Source organism: Biomphalaria glabrata, chromosome 8 (assembly GCF_947242115.1).
Source record: "Biomphalaria glabrata chromosome 8, xgBioGlab47.1, whole genome shotgun sequence".
Lineage (NCBI taxonomy): Eukaryota > Metazoa > Mollusca > Gastropoda > Planorbidae > Biomphalaria > Biomphalaria glabrata.
In genome coordinates this window covers 27438038-27457300 of record NC_074718.1, presented here as the reverse complement: position 1 = coordinate 27457300, position 19263 = coordinate 27438038, and the positions used below count along the sequence as shown (strand labels likewise).

General features: G+C 38.7%; 1 protein-coding gene across 1 annotated transcript in view; it reads right to left on the bottom strand.

The window, feature by feature from the left end:
- The window catches only part of LOC106064135 (serine-rich adhesin for platelets-like), a 77695-nt gene that overhangs the window by 40031 nt on the left and 18401 nt on the right, over positions 1-19263 (bottom strand). The window contains exons 6-7 of the mRNA XM_056038903.1: positions 10802-10835; positions 6829-7096 (exon numbers count right to left, since the gene is read on the bottom strand). Of these exons, the coding sequence (XP_055894878.1) occupies positions 6829-7096; positions 10802-10835 (302 nt within the window). The remainder of the gene's footprint in view (positions 1-6828; positions 7097-10801; positions 10836-19263) is intronic.

The window sequence follows — 19263 nt, the reverse complement described above, 5'->3', positions numbered from 1 at the left end:
CTTTGAAGTACCAAGGACTACATTTCATGTCTGCTTCCCAATCACTCCTCCCCCACCCCTCTTTTTATTTTTACCTTAAGTAAGTGTCGAGCGCAGTGGCAAGTATTGAGATGGGTTTTTTTTTAAGGGGCTAAGTTCGTGACTTTTGTAAGCAATGTGAGCGAGAGTTGTCTACCCATGCAATTCTAGACCTCCTCTTAGAAGCCATCAGTTAGACCGGATCAAGTCAGGGGGTACTTAATAGCGCCTCTCCTGTCCAGGGGGCTTCCCCACACCAGCTAAGCCTGATCAACACATAATCGTTAGCACCCACCCAGCTTCTACAGGGTTTGAACAATAACAAGCAGAATTAGCTGGTTTAAATCAGTATTCATCAACAGTTCTGTTAGGTGCTGCTAGACATAGGTCAGAAATGGTTAGATAGTAATGCACGCTACTTATGAAGACTTTGGCTATAGGAAAATGGGAATTACTTTTCTACTTTTTATTACCTATAACTTAGCAAGTATCAAGCATTCCAAATATTTGTTCGTACGAATTATTACCAAAGTAACTGATAATCACCCCACCCCCCTTCCGGAAAAAATGTCCCTTTTTTATTTGGACATTATTAGAAATGTTTGTTTTATTATTTCGATTTAAGCAACATAAGTCTGGGCTAGACATCAGGACACAATACAATCTTGTACATTTAGAGTCGTGTAGCGAGAATACTACATGGGATATTGTGGAGATGTAGACACTCAGGCGTACATCAAATACATGACATCTATGTAGGGCACACAGTACTTTATGGTCAGAAACAGACTCATTCTTTTCTCGGAATATTACATCTAGATACTTACATAAAGCTAACATGCTGTAGTAAATGGTACCAGCCATTGAGTCACACAAAATACTTTTCTAATTCGCAATACTTTTCTAATTCGCTGTGAAAGTTTTTCTTTAAATACAACAATCATTTGAAATAACGTGACTTAATTAAAGAAACAGACATTTTGAATCAAGAATTGTTCATTACAATGTCACTTGGGCGGTGTACAAACGGGACGCGAGAAAGAAAGCGACACTGTTTATTCTCACAATGGAGCAAGGGGATTACCCTCCGTCCACAGAATTAGTACAAAGTAATCGGAAGAAAGAAAAAAAGGGAGTGGGGGAGGAGGTTTGATCAATAAGTCAAATGGTCAAAACCTACTTGAAAATAGTGTCATTACTTGTTAGTTTAGGGTGGGGGGAGGCAGCACAATGTTGAGAAACGTTAGCAATGGTGACATCATCACTCGATACATTTCTATAATTAGGCTCATTTTTAAGAAGAAACAGAATTTTGAATCAAAAGATTAGTTCCACCAATCTTAAGCCTACATTGATATTACTCATAAAATGATATATATATATATATATATATATATATATATATATATATATATATATATATATATATATGTCTACTCTATCATTTACCATGTCTTTAATGAACTATTTTTAAAAAATATATAAATAAATAAATGAAAAGTGGGGGTGCCATCGTAATACTATTAATACAGTATTCGCAACACAAAAAAGCAACTTCCGAACTAAAAACAACTTATCTATAACCTATGCTTATTAATTACGACAGCTCTATCCAGATCTAATCGAGATGCAATAGTCTCCTTAATGCAACACCCTCAACATACTGGAAACAATAATAATCCTCATCGCTCGAAATAATCTGTAGGCCCACATAGATCTATATACACATCTTATAGCACTAAAAGCAACAGGAAATTCATGCGAATCACTAAGAATAGTAAATCCATGAACAAGCGTTTTCAAAAATCAAACTGAAAACAAAAAAGAGGTTTAAGCCTACACCACTTCAATAACAGCGCAGGTCCCGAGTTGGAATGTTTTGGTTGCTGGTAGTATGGGTGAACGTTGGAGTGTAAACCAGCTGGAGAGAGGAGGAGTCGCGGGGTGTCTCGCGGGCAGTGCGGTGCAACGGCTTGTTCGCTAACTTCAGGGGCCAATTCAGTTTTTGTTTTCGTTCTAAACTGCACAATGAGCTGCGTCATTCAGGGGAGCCGGGCTGCTGCTAAATTATGGATCTAATTAAGACAAAAGCTAAATCTAGTGGGATGCTGTTGGTGCTAATAACGCAACCGTCTCCCTATCGCCTCAATTTTTTTTACCTCAACAATTTCCTATATTCAATTAAAAACTATATAAATAGTCGGCTAATGTCAATTTAGTTTAGTATTTAAAATTTCTTTTTTTTCCCCTAGATAGAAGCAAATAAATGATATGTCATTCCCAATGAACAATTACCACCACGCCTCTAGACCTTTTGTCCCCACTTTTTGTAAAGACCTGTCCCATCCGACTCATTTCTTTTGGGCTTTAAAATAATGCAAACCAATGACAAGTGGACTAACTGGTATTTAAGTGGATCAATATGCTCCCGCCCACAAAACTGCAACAGTCTAGTGCTGTCTTAGTAGTGCTCAGTGAACTATTAGCTAACACAATCAACACGGGGCAGTAAACAGGGCGGAATAGCCACGGGAACACGAAGATGGGAAGGGGACTCATTGTGCGGACACAGTCATTGTGTCCACCAGCGTGTCCATCTAACAGAGTGGTCAATGTAACTGGACTTACCACAGTGCAAGGAAATAGAATGAAACGTACACTAGAAAAACCAGATCGTGAAAATGAACAGAAAATGCATGTCTCTACTTTCAGTACTAAAGGAAGACATTGCCTAAAAGTACTCCGTTTGCAGTTAAGGCAAGATATAGGATAGAAAATAAACATTGCCTGGAGAGGGACGCAATCGCTTGGGTCAGTCCAAATAAATGGCTGGCGCCCGATTGCCTGGATTCGACTGGATGTAGATAACTCTCCATCACAGTGTAATATAGGTGATATTAATTTCTACCACCATTTAGGAGTATATCACACAAATAGCATGTACTTTAACTCTTTCAAAGAAGAAGATACTTTCAAAAAAGGATTTGTGAGATGGGAGAATTGGGGGGGGGGGGTGTCATTGAGTCCATGAAATCACCCTAGTGCCCGGCCAATGACTCCATGGTCATGCAGTCTGATTTCAGGAACCCGACACCAAACGTTAAATACTATTTCTAGCTGCCTGCTAACAGTTCACGTGTCTACATCAAGGTGTTATTCAGAAGGCCTGGCTATAGTGGCTGTATATACGTCACATCAGTATAAAATCGCATATAGAGCAAAATACATAAGGTGCGTTATCTCTCACCCTCCCCACCCCGTACGTTCCTCTATTAAGTAGACCTACGTGACCTTGAGTCCTTAACCTAATGATACGGCTATTTTTCATGAACTCTGGAGCTTATAGTAACGTGAAAATAATAATTATAATAACTGAGACCTTGCTTGACTTTTGGAGCTCTACTTTAAAATAATAATTAGAATAACCGAGACTTTGCTTGACTTTTGGAGCTCTACTTTAAAATAATAATTAGAATAACCGAGACTTTGCTTGACTTTTGGAGCTCTACTTTAAAATAATAATTAGAATAACCGAGACTTTGCTTGACTTTTGGAGCTCTTCTTGAAAACGTACAAAAAAAAAAAAAATTGAAAAGAAACTCTAGGTGCATACGTCTTGACTTCTTTGTACAAGCGCTTACTTAAGTGAATGGAATATAAAGGTACATTTATAGTGATCACTTTTAAACTGATCTCATTTAGTGTTACTTATACTTGTACTTGAGTGTATTTATGTGCACGTGTCGGCCTGTAAGGCGATACAGGGAATGCACTGTCCATGGAAGAATAAAGACATTTTCTAATAAGCTCTGAACAAAAACCACTGTGGTCCTCTTTGCCCCTACATACTGTTGGATTTTTTCTTTTATTTGATATGTAAACAGGGAAAAGGGGAATGAGCATGAACTAAACCGAAAATGGGTGGGAAGCTTAATTGACTACTGAACATTTTGGGATAAGTGTTTCTATTTCTGAAGGACTTCCAGCCTGGCTTATGACATGCAGCTCCTTGGATCATGTGTGTGTGTGTGTGACCGCGCGACATGTACATTCTAAGGATGAATTTATTTTTATTTTGGAAAGACATTTTTTCTCTAGTTAACGATGACGCCGAATTCATTTCCACCGTCCTCCTTTTTTTACATCCAGATTCTCTCTATCTCTTAAGACGTTACAGATCTAATTCTAAGTGTTTCACATAGATCTAGTTGGGGTTAACTTTTTTTTTCTTCATTACGATTGTAGCGCTCAGTCTACTTATATCAACCCAAGTGTGTACAGGTGGGTGGGAGGAAAGTGGAGGAACGAGTCAGCTCTCAGTTCTGCTCTGTACACAACTATGTGTTAAGTCATCACTTCCAGAACTACTCTCACACACACAGGCACCAGACTGTCAGCACAGCACTATCTCATATCACACGTCTTTGAGGTCACATGATCAATCTAGTCCACTGCCTTGTAGTTCATGCAGTGTGTCTAAGAGGGCACAGACAAATTAAATACTCAATGTCCTCCTATGTAGATGATGAATGTTTAGTGCCTCTGTTTATCAGAGTGGTGGGCTATTTCCACCCCCTCCCCCTTTTTTCTTTCTTTACACAATCACCCCGAGGACTTCCGTGATAGTGGGTCATAAAACAGGACTGCTTAACCCCCTCCCCCCTCTTTTTTTTTACACACACAACCACACACACTGTGGTTAAGTTAATCTTTATTTGTGGATCCTTGTAGACACAAGCCGAGTCAAGACATTTAACAGGAGGGGAAACGGGAGTTTCCTGAGCGGGGCGCTGTGACCCTACGTCCCAACATACACCGCCTAGATGACACTAAGAAAGAAGGGGGCAGGTTGTAAACCCTAACCCAGAGTTTCGATCTAATCTATGCAGTTTTTTGTTTTGTTTTTTTAAGTAATGAATTTCAATTTTGATAAATTAATTGTAAAAAAATTAGACATTGGATTGGCGATATAAAAAGTAGGGCAACCTTAGTTTACTGATATGGGAAAAAAATCGCAAGATTTAATTATGAGCCTGATAAGGTGATAAGGTTTTCCTTGACTTCTAAAGAATCATACACTACTCGGAACTGACGCTTCTCGATGCCCCAACAAGTATGGAACAGAAAGTCGTGGTGGTTGTTTTCAACAGAAACTACTATCTATGTAGTCCTACCTCAAGGAAACAGTTGTGAACGGCTATGGAACAGCTGCCATGCCTGTGCTAAAGCGTTTTAGAGCTATTTTATCACCGGACAAAGCAATGGCAAGATTGGCAGCCAGCAGCGGCCATTATGTCAAATGGCTGATTTATACAGTGATTAAAAAAAAAAAAGAGTGTATGCTATTTTTTTTTTTTTTTGAAGGGAGGAGGGATAAACAATTGTAAAAAAGAAACAAATGAAAAACTAATACAGAACGCAAACAAACAAACTACTAGCATCCAACCAGCCAGCAACTTAATGTTAGCGGACTAGTTTTGTCAAGTTTGTGACATTTCGTTTCATCTTTGCAAACGTACATCGCTTTGACAGCTCTCTCTTTCTCTCTCTCTCTCCGAGTCTCTCTCTCTCTTTCTGAGTCTTTCTCTCTCTCTCTCTCTCTCTCTTTCTGAGTCTGTCTCTCCTGTCTCTCCCTGAGTCTCTCTCTCTCTCTCTCTTTCTGATTCTCTCCCTCTCTCTCTTTCTGAGTCTCTCTCTCTCTCTGAGTCTCTCTCCCTCAACGTCATTTTTACTGTTTACGTCACAGCCCTTACGTCATCGACACCCACGTCCTTCTGGAAAAGGGGGGGGGGGAACACAGATAATCGCAAGTTTGCACTGCGTGGGCCGAACCAAGACCAACAGTGGCTGCGCATAACCTTTGACCCTCGGCATCGCTTCCGGATTTGAGATTTTAACTACAATTACATTCATTAAAACTCAAACACCAAGAACTGGGCAGCTCCATGAAACAGGCGAGTTTCTCCTGATCTCATTTGCTACGAATTGTGTTTAAGCACGAAATCCAGAATGTCTGTATATTATGAATCCCCACGACTGGCGCGCTAACAGCTCATTCCTCCTCCAACTGGAACAGGGACCGAGGACATCCGAGGGCAATAGAGACGAAACGTTATATGAGACTTATAGCAGCGACTTCAACAATGTTTACAATGATTAGCTTCGTGCAAACGGATAAAGAAACAACCAAAAAGAAATACTGAACAGAGAATAAATACAGAAGAAGGGTGCATACTGATTGTGAAGCAGATGATTAAAAGAACAATTGGATTCTAAAAACTATGAATGACTCCTATCAAGATCATCTGAATCTTTGAGGTCATTTTCGTTTGGCTTGCTGTTTTGTACAGCTAGACATTCCTTGTCAAACAGTTTCTCAACGCAACCAAATTAATTAAAGGGAGTTTCTAGGTTTTCAGTGAGTTAGACGGACATACAACAAGAAGAAATATTGTCCATCTACCTAGACTGCATTAAGTAACATATTAAGTGACACCCTGCACTCAATATACAAGAACTAATTTGAATACTAAAATTATTGCCCTTTCAAACAACTTTTTTATTTAAATTAGGGAACCAATACTTGTTTAAATTATTGACCAATGTTTTAAATACATCTTGAATTCGCTACAAAAAAGAACAAAAAACGGGCTTTTAAAAATCACTTATCTCTTTCTGTTCATCTCATTTTTCTAAGACATACTCTCCCAACAAATTCTCGCAGGCACGCACACGCACACCTTTTGGACATCAACTTACTTCATGACTTGTTTTTAATTGTAAAGGGTGGGGTAAAAAAAAATCACTTACTCATCCGAGTCTCCAATAGTTTTGCCAACACTCTTCCCAGACTTCCTGCCAACAATACATTTACTGCTATCTACGGGAGCATCTTTTTCTGTCACCTCCAGTGTCAGGCAGGGCTCCGGTTTCACTATCTCCTCATCTTTAGACGTTGTCTGTACCGCAGGAGATCGCTCCTGCTTGGCCTCGGCCGAAGCCTGGGCGCTCTCAGCCTTGAAGGCCACCAGGTCTTCTTGTGCTGCGGGGGTGGGCTCATCCTTGACTGTCAGGTGCCCTAAAAATAAAACAAACAAAACGCAAGCTCATAAACTTGTTTGTAACTTCCAATGCTCTTCACTACACTACACCTAACTAGACAGACAGACAGACAGACAGACAGACAGACAGATAGATAGATAGATAGATAGATAGATAGATAGATAGATAGATAGATAGATAGATAGATAGATAGATAGATAGATAGATAGATAGATAGATAGATAGATAGATAGAAAGATAGATAGATAAACTGCTTCATCAAGCACTTTGAACAACATCATAAGTACACTCCACTGACTCTATTTGGGAATAATGTGAATTTAACAGGAAAAAAAACAAAGGATGAAACTTTAATTGGGCTCTGTACTGTGGTGGGTGGGGGGGGGGTGATAAAGCAGAGCGAAAACAGCAATGTGGCAAAAAGGTCATGCGGGCTAGAGAACCATGAAAAAAAAAATTAAGCAATAAATAATTGAAACCCTCCCCCTTACGACTTAATCACTAGACGGGGTCTTGTGTTACAATCTAGACCCTGTGTACTCCAATACTCTTATTATGTAAAACATGACTGACACGGGCGGGGATGGAGAGGTGATAAAAAAAAAAAGATTAACAGCTGATGTAAAGATGGGTAATGAGATGTATTTCTCCTGACTTAAAAAAAATCAATTTTAAAAAAGGCATTTCAAGAAAGGTCAACAAAGACAACGGCTGTCTACTGTGTGTAGATGTCAAGAGTATGTCGCTGAGAACATCCTAGCAGTTATTGAAACGCTTCGCAAAAACAAAGTGACTGGCCATGTTTACCTGGCTGGGATTATCTCCCATCTACGGGGCTCACACGAACGACAACAGTTGGAAACAAGGCTAAACACTTTATGCTAATTGCAGGTTTCCCCCACCCCCCTTTTTTTTAAATGCTCGTCGAATTTTTTGTTATCCCATTCTATGCCAAAGTGTGAGTGAGCTCTAGACCCAAGCTAGTTTGGAAACACAAAGAAGAAGGTGAGGAGTAGGGGACGTTTAAGGGGAAGCTTGGAACGCGTGAAAGCAAGACACAAAATGGAAACAAGATTTTTATCAGACGCTTTTTTTTTCAACGCGTCTGTTGTAACTAATTTTGTGTTTCAATGGGGAAGAAAGGGGAGGGTAGTTCCATCTGTACACTAGCTTCCCACTGCACTCCATGCATGTCCACACCACAACAGTTCAGGTCACTAGGGGAGTGTCGAGATTGAGACAACACGCTGTACTAGTACTACGGCCTATTTTGGTGACGTGTGCCGTGCGCTGCACTGTTTACAATCTCTGCCATACCTGCTGCCCTTCCCTCTTCCCTTTGTGTACTTGTTTACATTGGACAAAAAAAAAAACACCATGATGCCCTTGAGGAGTTAAAAGCATCAGAAGACATGACTACTATGAGCCGTTTCAAAGGTACACATGAAGACATTTTTGTCATTAACTCAATGCCTTTGTGTGCAGATACAGTATACACTTGATTTGTAAATAGCCTTAATGAAGAAAGCACTTGAGATGGGATAGAGTTAGCCAGTGACGTAGCTGGGGGCCCGGGGAAGTTTCAAATCCCTCCTCCCTAGCTACGCCACAGGAGTTAACAAACAAAAAGGAGGACAAATCCTTAAAAAAAAAAAGGATATATCGAACTAAAACCAAAGTATGGCTAGTTCTTTGTTACGCATTGAGTGGCATGTGTCGTGGTTGGCTCAATGTTTATCTCAGTATGTGAACCTCTTCCTAATAAATGCGGACATTGACGCCAAGATCTGTGAAAGCAGGAATTAAGCTGACAAAAGGGTTTCGCCAAGACTCGTGCCAGCACACATATCTCTCCCGTGTCCCCTTACACAAGTTTTATAAATCATGCTATCAATCCACTCTCTCGCCCCCCCCCCCCCCCCAAAAAAAAAAACCTGGACTCTCTTGTTTCCATCACGAGAGTTCTCACGATATGAATCCATCCACATCCAACAAAATCCACTTCCCCCCCCCCTTTTTTTTTTTCGTTGCTGTTTCATGTCGTATACACCAGAAACAGATCAATGAGTAAGACCAGCAGCTCCATTCTCCATTACAACTAATCGCCTTAAGAGCTAAACAGAAGGAGAAAAAAAAAACAGAAGGAGGGGTTGAAAAAAGGAGAGTGACACATGTACGGTGGTAGGTTGAGCCCATACCAATGCTAGAAATAAGTCAGGATGATGAGGTCAGCATTATGTACCAACAGCCAGGCAGACAACACGCAGATATGACATATTCTCAAGTGTTGAAACCTTTAAAAACATCTAGGTTTTACGAGGGAGGGGGTGCTGTTTTCCTCTGAACTTTTGAATAGACACCACTGCACACTAAATACTTTTAAATGAATTGAACTTCTGTTACTTTGAATGAATGAGCAGTAGTGGGAAAAAGACAAGAGAAAGCAACTGGTTAGATATGAAGGGGATTATTTCAAACTAAGGAATTGTGACAATTTCAAGATCTATCAATATATATTTAAATGTAAACATAAAAACTGAAATTTCCAAGGTTGTTTCTAGTTTACATAGAGCCCCCCCCCCTTTTTCCAAAAAAAAAAAAAAAAAGAAGGGGGGAATTGAGCTGGATAAGGAGGTGCATAACGAGTCGCTAGCAGACGTCAACAGTAACGTTCTTTAAAAGTTTCCCGTACTAGATGGTTAACGTGACCCTCGTTAGTATCATCTAATTACAATGTACGGTGTTTCTTTCTGACTAGTTCTTTAACCCAGCATTGGAGGGACTGCTAAGTACACGTAGACACTCTATACATAATCATGGTTGTATTTTTGTTTCATTGACGTAGCAAGTGGAGTATAAACTGAATATTTCTTCCATCAATGTCTGTCCTAATCTGCTTCGTTACAATTCAAAAAAACTACAAACAGACATCTGAAGCTCGGCGGACACACGACAACAAGGCCACCCGCCCATCCCACTTCAGCCAGGAATGAAGGCAATAAGAAAAACAAAGGGGGGAGGGGGGGGGCGTGGTGAGACGCTTGGCGCCAATGGAAAAAAATCAATGAGGTCGGTCGTGCCAACCTTCCCAGGAGACCTTGATGCAACGGGAGTAAATAGACATTGGTAGGACTTCCACTACAAATGTTTCGCTTCCTTATCCATGTTGAGTTTTGACTGAAAGGCTCAAAGAAAGCCCTGCAAACTAAGGACGCCTGGGACGAGAAGTGAGACAGGGCAGGACTTAAGAGAACGATGCCTAAAGTGGCGTTCAAAGTCAACCATCAGATAGAGGGATTGCTATCCACTCAATGTATAACTAGCCTCAACTCACTGGCTAAGCCCGATAATTTGATCCAGATCTAACCCTATCATCTGTTGGTTTTAAGAAAACGAACTATTAGAGACAGACATTTTGGGTGGGGAAAGAAAAGGTGTTACGTAGAAAAGCAGAGCAGGAACTCAAGCCATGTCATGCTTTGTAGGCTCCCTGGTTCTGATGATCTACATTCTGGAAGCAGGGCAGTCATCAGATTTGTTACCTATTCTCCTAATGGTCAAATGTTCCAAAATGATGTAAACGTCCAAGAAACTAAATAAGACATTAAACATATGGAAAAGAAAACGTGACTAAAACTATACATGTAAGTGGAAGTCAGTCTCTCCATTTAGTGAAGACACAAGGCGCGTGGGAGGGAAGAGAAGAGAAAAAAAGGTTTACCTTTTGGTTTGTCTGTTTTTTTATCCAGTGGATCCTGCAAAAAGAAACATACAAACAAATGAATGGATGGCATAATGTGCACTGCGAGATGCATGTATCTAACTGCTAACAACACCCACACGTTCATCTTTAATGGAGGCTAATTCAGAACTAGCCAACTTTAAGGACTAGCCATTGAAAGTAGTGATAGCATGAACATCTCGAGTGAAAACATTGTCTTCGAAGGAAACGTATAATGTGTCTACAAGGATGAAGAGACAGGGAGGTAATCTTGTTGACAAAGAAAGTGAGATGGGGGAAACAGGCAATGGTAGAGGAAGAGCTAGAAATAAAGAGAGATCCTAGCGAGGGGTGAAAATAGCTGCACCTTGCACGGCGCCAGAGACGCCTATAAGTAATGCAAGATCAACTTCGATCTACATCTGAACTACGCGTAGTTTTTTTTGTTTTTTCAAAACAAGAATTATTGTTACTTTTTTTAGTAGATTCTTGAAGTGTAGGATAATTGGATAGGTTGGCGTTATTTATCATAGATGCCGCTTTTTCAAGCATTTTTACAGTCATTACAAGTATATCTGTAGTGTGCACAAGTTGTCTAGCGATCTAGTGCTATGTGAAAGATGTGAGATATTTATTCAGGCTCATTTGTTATTGGAAGATCTCCCTTTCAGTGATTCAAATAGGACAGAAACAGGGATTTCCATTTTCCCGAGAAATATGTCGATACGTGTACAGACTTCCAGTGACCGTATTGACAGTATCTAACCTACTAGTCGGCACATACTGCACACCAGTTCAGGCAATTAACCATGAAAATGTCTCGGCGCTATCAAATGTTAGCAGATACCGACATAGAAAAGCAATAGCATTATGAGATTTATTGATTTATGAATTTCAATGCATATGTTTTAGCCCCTAGGACTCAACGTTTAGGTATGTGTATGTGCTTGTGCATGTAAAAATGTACATGGTTTTAAGTTAATAACCTAAAAAAAATAAATAAAAGGGAACTTAGTTTGACATACTTTAGTCCTGGGTGTATTATTTGGTTCTAATCTTGCCTATCACGTTTTGCAGTTGTGTCTGGCCATAAGGAATCCTGTATGCCATTGAACACAGTAGAGAATGGTGACGGGGACTTTGTGCAATGGGAATGTGATTATAGCTCAATTCTTTCAATTACCAGCAGTACAGTGAATGTCCTGAGAGATACAGCGCTCTGCATCAACGAGGTCAAGTCAGCTTGACCTCTTTAGGGCAAGTTATTTTAGACCAGTTTGATTTGATTTCTGCCAGTAAACAAACATTTCTTTTCCTATGAGGTTTTGAGGATCTGGTGCAGTAATTTCATCAATGAACAAAAAAACTTACTTATAAAGATATAACAAAATGCATTTAGGTTAAATGTATAGTTTTCAAAACCTAGCTCCTGTCAAACATTCATCCAAGTCAATAGCTCCTTTTTGTTTTGTTTTTTACGCTAGCAGATCAGGTAGTCACTATATACACAGCAAGCCAGAAGAACATCCAACAATGTTTTGATGCTAGCGCCTGCTATGTGCAAAATATTCCATATGATAAAAAAAGAGCAGAAAACGCAAGGTGGAAGAGCTCGTTAGACGTGAACAATGTGTCCCTGAGTGTGATATTATACCCAAAGACACAAGCAGAAGGTGAATGTTCAAACTAACAATAACTAAAATGACTAGCATGTCTAGATCAAAGAAAAAAAAGAGACATAATACTTGTGCATAAGTTAGAGTATACTTGATCTTTTTTTTTCTACAGGCAAGACAATATTCACCTCCATCCCTTGCTGCACGTATGGGGTAGAAAGATGGGACAATTATCAATACTCATGTATGGATCTACATTTGTGTTCTAAAATGGATGAAGAGCCAAAACTCATGCACAGTTAAAAGACCTTGAAGAAACCCACACACATCAGCAACAATTTTCATGACTAAACAATGTATCTAACAAAATATTTTAATTTGCAAAAATATATTTGTAAACCCAAATCTGCCACGCAATACTAACCATCAGCAACCTTTATCAGATTAGCCTGTACCAACTGCCAGACCTATTTTGTCTTAGCCCAGACTTTCGAATCAAATATTCTCAAGATTAACAGCTCTTGTATTGCATCCAATTTTAAGTGTTGTACAAATTTCATTTCAAAAAACAATTGTCAGTATAAAGGTCTTTTCAACTGATGTTTATGAAATGTTTCCCCATACAAAGTCCTAATTCTAAAAATCTTAGGTAGGTCATGAACAAAACGGCTTGCCCAACTTACAAAAGCGGAATCCTGCAAGCCGAGAACAAGATTACTGGACACGAACGCGTTTTCTTCTTCCTCTCGGTAGCGAACCCTCTGGAATAGATCTACAAGTTTTGCATCAACCGGGCAAAATTGACATTGACAAATGTTGAAGTATTCCATTTCAAACGTTTATACTAGTGAATACAATAGTATCCAATGTTGGACTTAATATGTTACATTTTATTTTTTTTTAAATGTATGCTAGTGATTTACCTTTACAAATGTTTGTGTATGGAGACCAAAACTTTTCGATATGAGATAGTTTTGCTGAAACATATTTAAAAGTCTACAAGCGGGCATTCTGTATTCATTGAAACCTCTTGTCGACGCCTCTGTTGTATCTCATGAACACCAAACGGCATATTTTGATCAAACAGCAGAGAATTAACAAATACTTATAGCAACCTATTTATGTTGTTCATTCTAGAGGCAAAACAAAAAGTCCATGTGAGTAGACAATGTAGTGGAAGACTTCAGTTCAGTCAACACTCAACTAATAGAAAAGCGATCACATCTGAGTCAAGTGTTCATCTTTATGGTAATGAATAAGAAGAAACGCGAAGCCTACAGCTGTCGCCTTAATTACTGGGACTAGGAGCTCGTGAAGTAGCGAGTCCAAGCTGTGGATAAAGGTACCCTGGTAGTTTAGCAAAGAAGATGCACCCATGTCAATGGTAGGCGCACAATAAAGCTAACAGTAACATTACTAAAAAAAACGAAGTCTCGGTTTGACATCAACCACGGACGAGACTTATTTGTTGATATCCACACATGTATTATTTACATTCGATTTTAGGGTAGGGAGAAGTCGTCCACAAACTTGGGGACGGTTGTTCTATTATGTCCAAATGTTGGACATTCTATTAAAACAATGTAAATCTAAACGTCAAGTGAAACATAATTCTTAAAACACGTGATTTACTGGTTCTGAGTGTTTGTTTCATCTTCTAAAACATACATAAAACACACACACACAAAATAAAAAATTGTTGGGTCAGGCCCCTAGAGCCCCCTCGCCCATAGTGCACATGAAGTGGTTCAGTTTACTTTTTTTTTTTAGCATTATTATTATTTTATTATTACAATGGAAATTTAAAGTCCATACGCCTAAAAAAAGTTTGGGCTCTTAAAGTCTACTAGACAAAGAATATTTGAGTAAATAAAACAGCGTTTCAAATAGGAGATTCAAACCACTACTGTACTGACACATAGTCTTAAAGCCATTGTTAGTGTCCAGTGCTTGAATGTATGTCAGGCCTAAGTACAGATAGGTGCTGACCTACATGCTCAACAATAGCCCACAACGTCTAGCACAATACGAGACCTAACTGGCCATACAATATTTCGATTGACCGGAGCATTCGGGTTGGAATTACCTAGACAAACCTAGCGCTCTAACATATCTCCACTTCACCAGACAATCGGATTACATCGGTTGGTTGCCCTTTCGTGAAAACACCGGCTTTCTCTGCTGCACCTCAGGTTGTTAATCACACAATATACAGCGTCCTGACACAATGCTTCTCACACTATGAACGGACTATGCTGGTTCTCACACTATCCAATGTCCAGGTGCAATGCCATGTAAAGGCCATATCAGTCGCCCTGATGTCATGTTTTCTCACTGTGTAAAGGCTATATCAGTCGCCCTGACGTAATGCTTCTTATGGATATGTAAAAACAAAGTTTTATTGCATTGTTTTTTTTTTGTTGTTGTTTTTGCACTATGTAAAGGGTTCATTATAATTATTCTTAACAAAAGACTTAGCTTCTGATCTGTAGATTGTGTCCAATGATGTGTGTCAAAATAGAAAAAATAAAAAAAACTTGTATGCTTACAATCTTTGAGCATTGGTACATGCGTAAAAAGTCTTTGAAACAAACAAAAAAAGAGTACTGGTCTCTTGAAATATTTGTCTATTTGTTTCGAGATGTTTCAATAAGGACTAAATGTTTCAATGAATTGTTTCTCCATCTTCAACTCAATCGCCACCTGTTCGTGTCCCGCATCTTGGTTAGTACACACACTCACACAAAACACACGCTAGAGGTTAGTCTAGTATCTTTCAGTGGCTAAATATCGATCCGGCTTGAAAATTGATAATTAGGTTAAGACATGGGGAAGTCTTTTTTTTTTCCGACATTTTCCATATTCTAATGACATATAATGCATGACTCCAAATTGCGATGTTTATTACGGTGTTTCTATACACTGAATTCGTTTGTGTTATTGACACTAGGCAATAAGACTAATATAAATAGTTTGCACACAAATGGCCCAGATGAAGACATACTAGTTTGTACTCTTCACCCAATAAAGGAATTGTGATTTTGATCTAAATAAGCCAAATGTTTTGTGATTTATGTTTGTTTTTTATAATCTGACTTTTAGTTTATGATAATTGTAGCATGGGAAGGATAAGCACTTCGACAAGGAAAAAACGACAGCAAATTACCAAAATGAATTTAAACTAAATCCAGGGTCTCAAGCAGACACAGAACCTCGAGACTAGGAGCTAAGTTCGTTGATTTGAAAAGGTCCACAAACCTTAATATATTAAGTTATAAAGTTCTGTCAGTACTAAGCCTTGATATAGATGAAGTTCTGCCGGTATAAAATGAAACTGTATTCACCTTAGTATTGTATAAGGCAATGATTTCTATAGTCAAGGAAATTTCGGTAAAAGTAAAGCTTATCTTTAATACGTATTCGTGCAAAGCAGGTGGTCATAATCATAGTCAACATTTAACCCAACAAAGGGGGCATGCACCATTTCTGACAGCACTAGTACACAAAACATTCGACTTTAATTTGAAGCCCCCAAAATACACAACAGGCATGACAAACTATACCAACAAAGTGATGTAACTTTATGTAGATAATAATTTCCAACAAAATAACCAGTATGACTAGCTATGCCTCTAAAGGGATGTAACTTAATACGGCTTATAATACATGTAGCTCTAGCATTGTTCATTAGGACATAGTATTTATAAATGTATAACATGAATCTGACTTTAGAAGGTGCTCTAGCTTAGGGGTAAATAGCCCATTTAAGTAGATTTTTTTTTTGTTTGTGGAGGGGTTTCCACTCGCCCTGCTTCCTTTTTGTCCAATAGATTTTTAAAAAAAATGTAACGTTGAAACTAAGCAAGAAAAGCTTCCAACAGATATAAGTCTTTCTCCCTCACGCGTGCCAGCCATCAGGATGTGTTGTCCCCAATCCCTCTCTTTTATGTTCCATTACGCCTCCCACCCTTGCCTCCTCCCTTCTCTTTTTTCCCCATTCAATGGTCTCTCATTCAAGAAAGAAATAAAGCTATGAGCGAACACTTTTTTTTGTGTGTGTATGTGCCCTGAGTGCTGAATAGAAGGAATTATTCTGTCGGCAGCGTCATTAGTTTTCCAGTCGTCAGCAATGAGGACGCCAGTACCATACTAACATCTGCCACATGACTACTACTGCAGCATGGCACACTGGGAAGTTGACTTAAAGTCATTCAACATTTCCGATCAAGTGTTAGCAAGTAGTAACAACATGCCAATGAAGCAAACAAAGGCACGAAATAAGGGGGTGACAGAATTAAACCTTGTCCGAGTCCTTCGAACCAAACAACCCAAAGTCATCTCATTGCGCTTAAATTTAAACACAAAATTTCGTTAAAACCTTTAGGTAAGGTAACATGTTAACCAAATGTTGTATTTCTTATGTGTTAGTGTAATTAGACCACCTCTCCAATTTTTTTAAAAATGTTTACTACAGGCTATGTTGTGTTGTGCACAATGTGAGTGTATGTGCATGAAATCAACCTGCACATTTCACCTCATTTGCATTAAGTATTATTAACTGACATTTTACTTAGGTGCAGACTAGAACAATGCAGGGACCTCGTCTCCACTCTTATAAAGAGATCTAGGTGTATACACTGGCCTTCTGTTTTTAAAATAAAATACTTAATGAAATGTATGACTAAATATTTAATCATTTCAATAAGAGGGTGCGCGTCCCCCACACTTACCTATCAAGATATACACTACTATTTCTATATTACCTATATTCCTAGAGAAAGAATGAGAGGTTGAGAAATCAAAAGGGCGGAGAGAAAGGGTAATTGATAAAAAGGGGTGGGGATAAAAACAACAACATACATATGTGCATGTATCGCCTAACCATATGCATAGCTCTCGCGCTAAATACAAAAAATAAAATGTGTACATTACGCCCAATACACAATTGTTAATGAAAATTGTAGATTACGTTTTGAAAACAGTGGGTTGGGGGGGGGGGGTGAACTTTGTATGATCATTGTCCATGTATCACAAGTGATAGAAAAACATAGACGTATGTAGAACTAAAGCATTGGTATAGAAATCTTTTTTTTTCTGATTAAAACATTTCATTAAAAAAAAAAAGGATATAGTTTAGAGTTGCTTTCAGATTAGCAGTTTTATCCCCCTAGGAATAAGAGTTTGTTACCATGTCAAGGATATGTCATTAAAAGTAATACGCCGTCCAGGAAACTCACAAAAAAATCAAGTACTCAAAGGGAGATAAGTATTAAATTTCTTTTTAGTTAGTCTCTTGCATATTAACATGCGGTGATGGGTTTAAGCTAGTAATTAGATTATTATTAGATTATGATGCATGGCTGCAATTTCCTTGTTGTTGTTTTTTAAATCATTATACACAAATATACTCTTCCATTTTGAAGCTGAGAAAACTCCCACATTCATAATTGTAAATGTAAGAGGAGTCATGTGGATTATGGTGAACAGTCTGTTACAATCGTTCCATGTTGTCTTCACTGTTAGTCATGTAAGAACATAAATGCAATCATTCTTATGTAATATTAACAATTATACCGAACCCAATCCTCTAAGAGATACGTTATTTTAGCCTACTAAGACTCTCTATTAAATCATGTAGTTTAGAGATTAATTGCTGTAATGCAAAGTACAATTAGATAAGTAACTGCTGAAAAGGCTACAGTTAACATTGACTAGACAAGCAAATTTACAAATTTTAAAAAAAAAAAAAAAAAAAAAGAACGTGTGAGAGTGAAAAAAATGGATGAAAAAAAAAAAAAGGGGTGGGGGGTATATTGGTATTATTAACGTATACGTTGTTGCTGGAAAAACTATTTCTTCACCCCCACCCCAACTCACATCGTAGGGAAAAAAAATAGTCCCATCTACTGAATCTTTTTTTCCTGTCACACATACCGGAATTTAAAGAAACATGTTAAGTATCTCTAGCGACAAGCATTGGTAGTAATGTGTATTTATAGCTTTAGGGTCATGTGTCAAGGTCAGGTGTTGATTTACTTTTGCTGGCGACCTACATACGCATATTTTTAGATTATATGTCCGATCTGCTTGTCCATATCTCCACTTCCAATTAAAGAAGATTTCTCCTAATTTGTAGTACTGCGTACTCGAGCTTGTGCTGCGGTGACAAAGGCCTCCGTTTCGGGGTAGAGGTGTCCAGCTTTTAACCTATTAAGGTTGCAGCCTTATCAAACTAGTCAACATGTAACAAAGCTGGACACTTCACATGTAATAAATTCTTTTGATATCGTATAAGCATCATCTTAGAAGTTTTCATACTTAGTGGACCAGTCTAATTATTACATGTACTTCTGTAGGAGCGTCTACAAACAAAAACACTAAAAAAAAAACCCTAAAAAACCAGGTTGTACAACAGTGATTGCGTCCGCAGGCCAGCAAAGGCCAAAGAACAACCCAATTATGAGATTGGTCGGCATTCCAACTTTTGGGACAACATGCTTTGCGCAAATTCAATGCACTGCTCCCTGAACAATGTCATTCAATCCTGTTGGAAATGTCAAGTGTTTGTTTTGTTTTGAAAGGCTATCGAGCCATCTAGCACTCTGTTCACCTCATCCGTGAATGACTAGTTCGTACTGTGCAGTCCACACGTAATACATGTTGCAAAGGTTCACCCTTGGTGATAACGTGGCCAAGAAAAGTTGATTTTAGCACAAGTCTAGACTCACGATTAATGATCTGCAACAGGTAATCTCTCGGCTTGTTTCCGCTTTCTGAGGGTTTGTAACTTGTACACGACCCGTGAAGCTTTGACTTGACTTTAAATATAAGGTGTTTCTACACAAG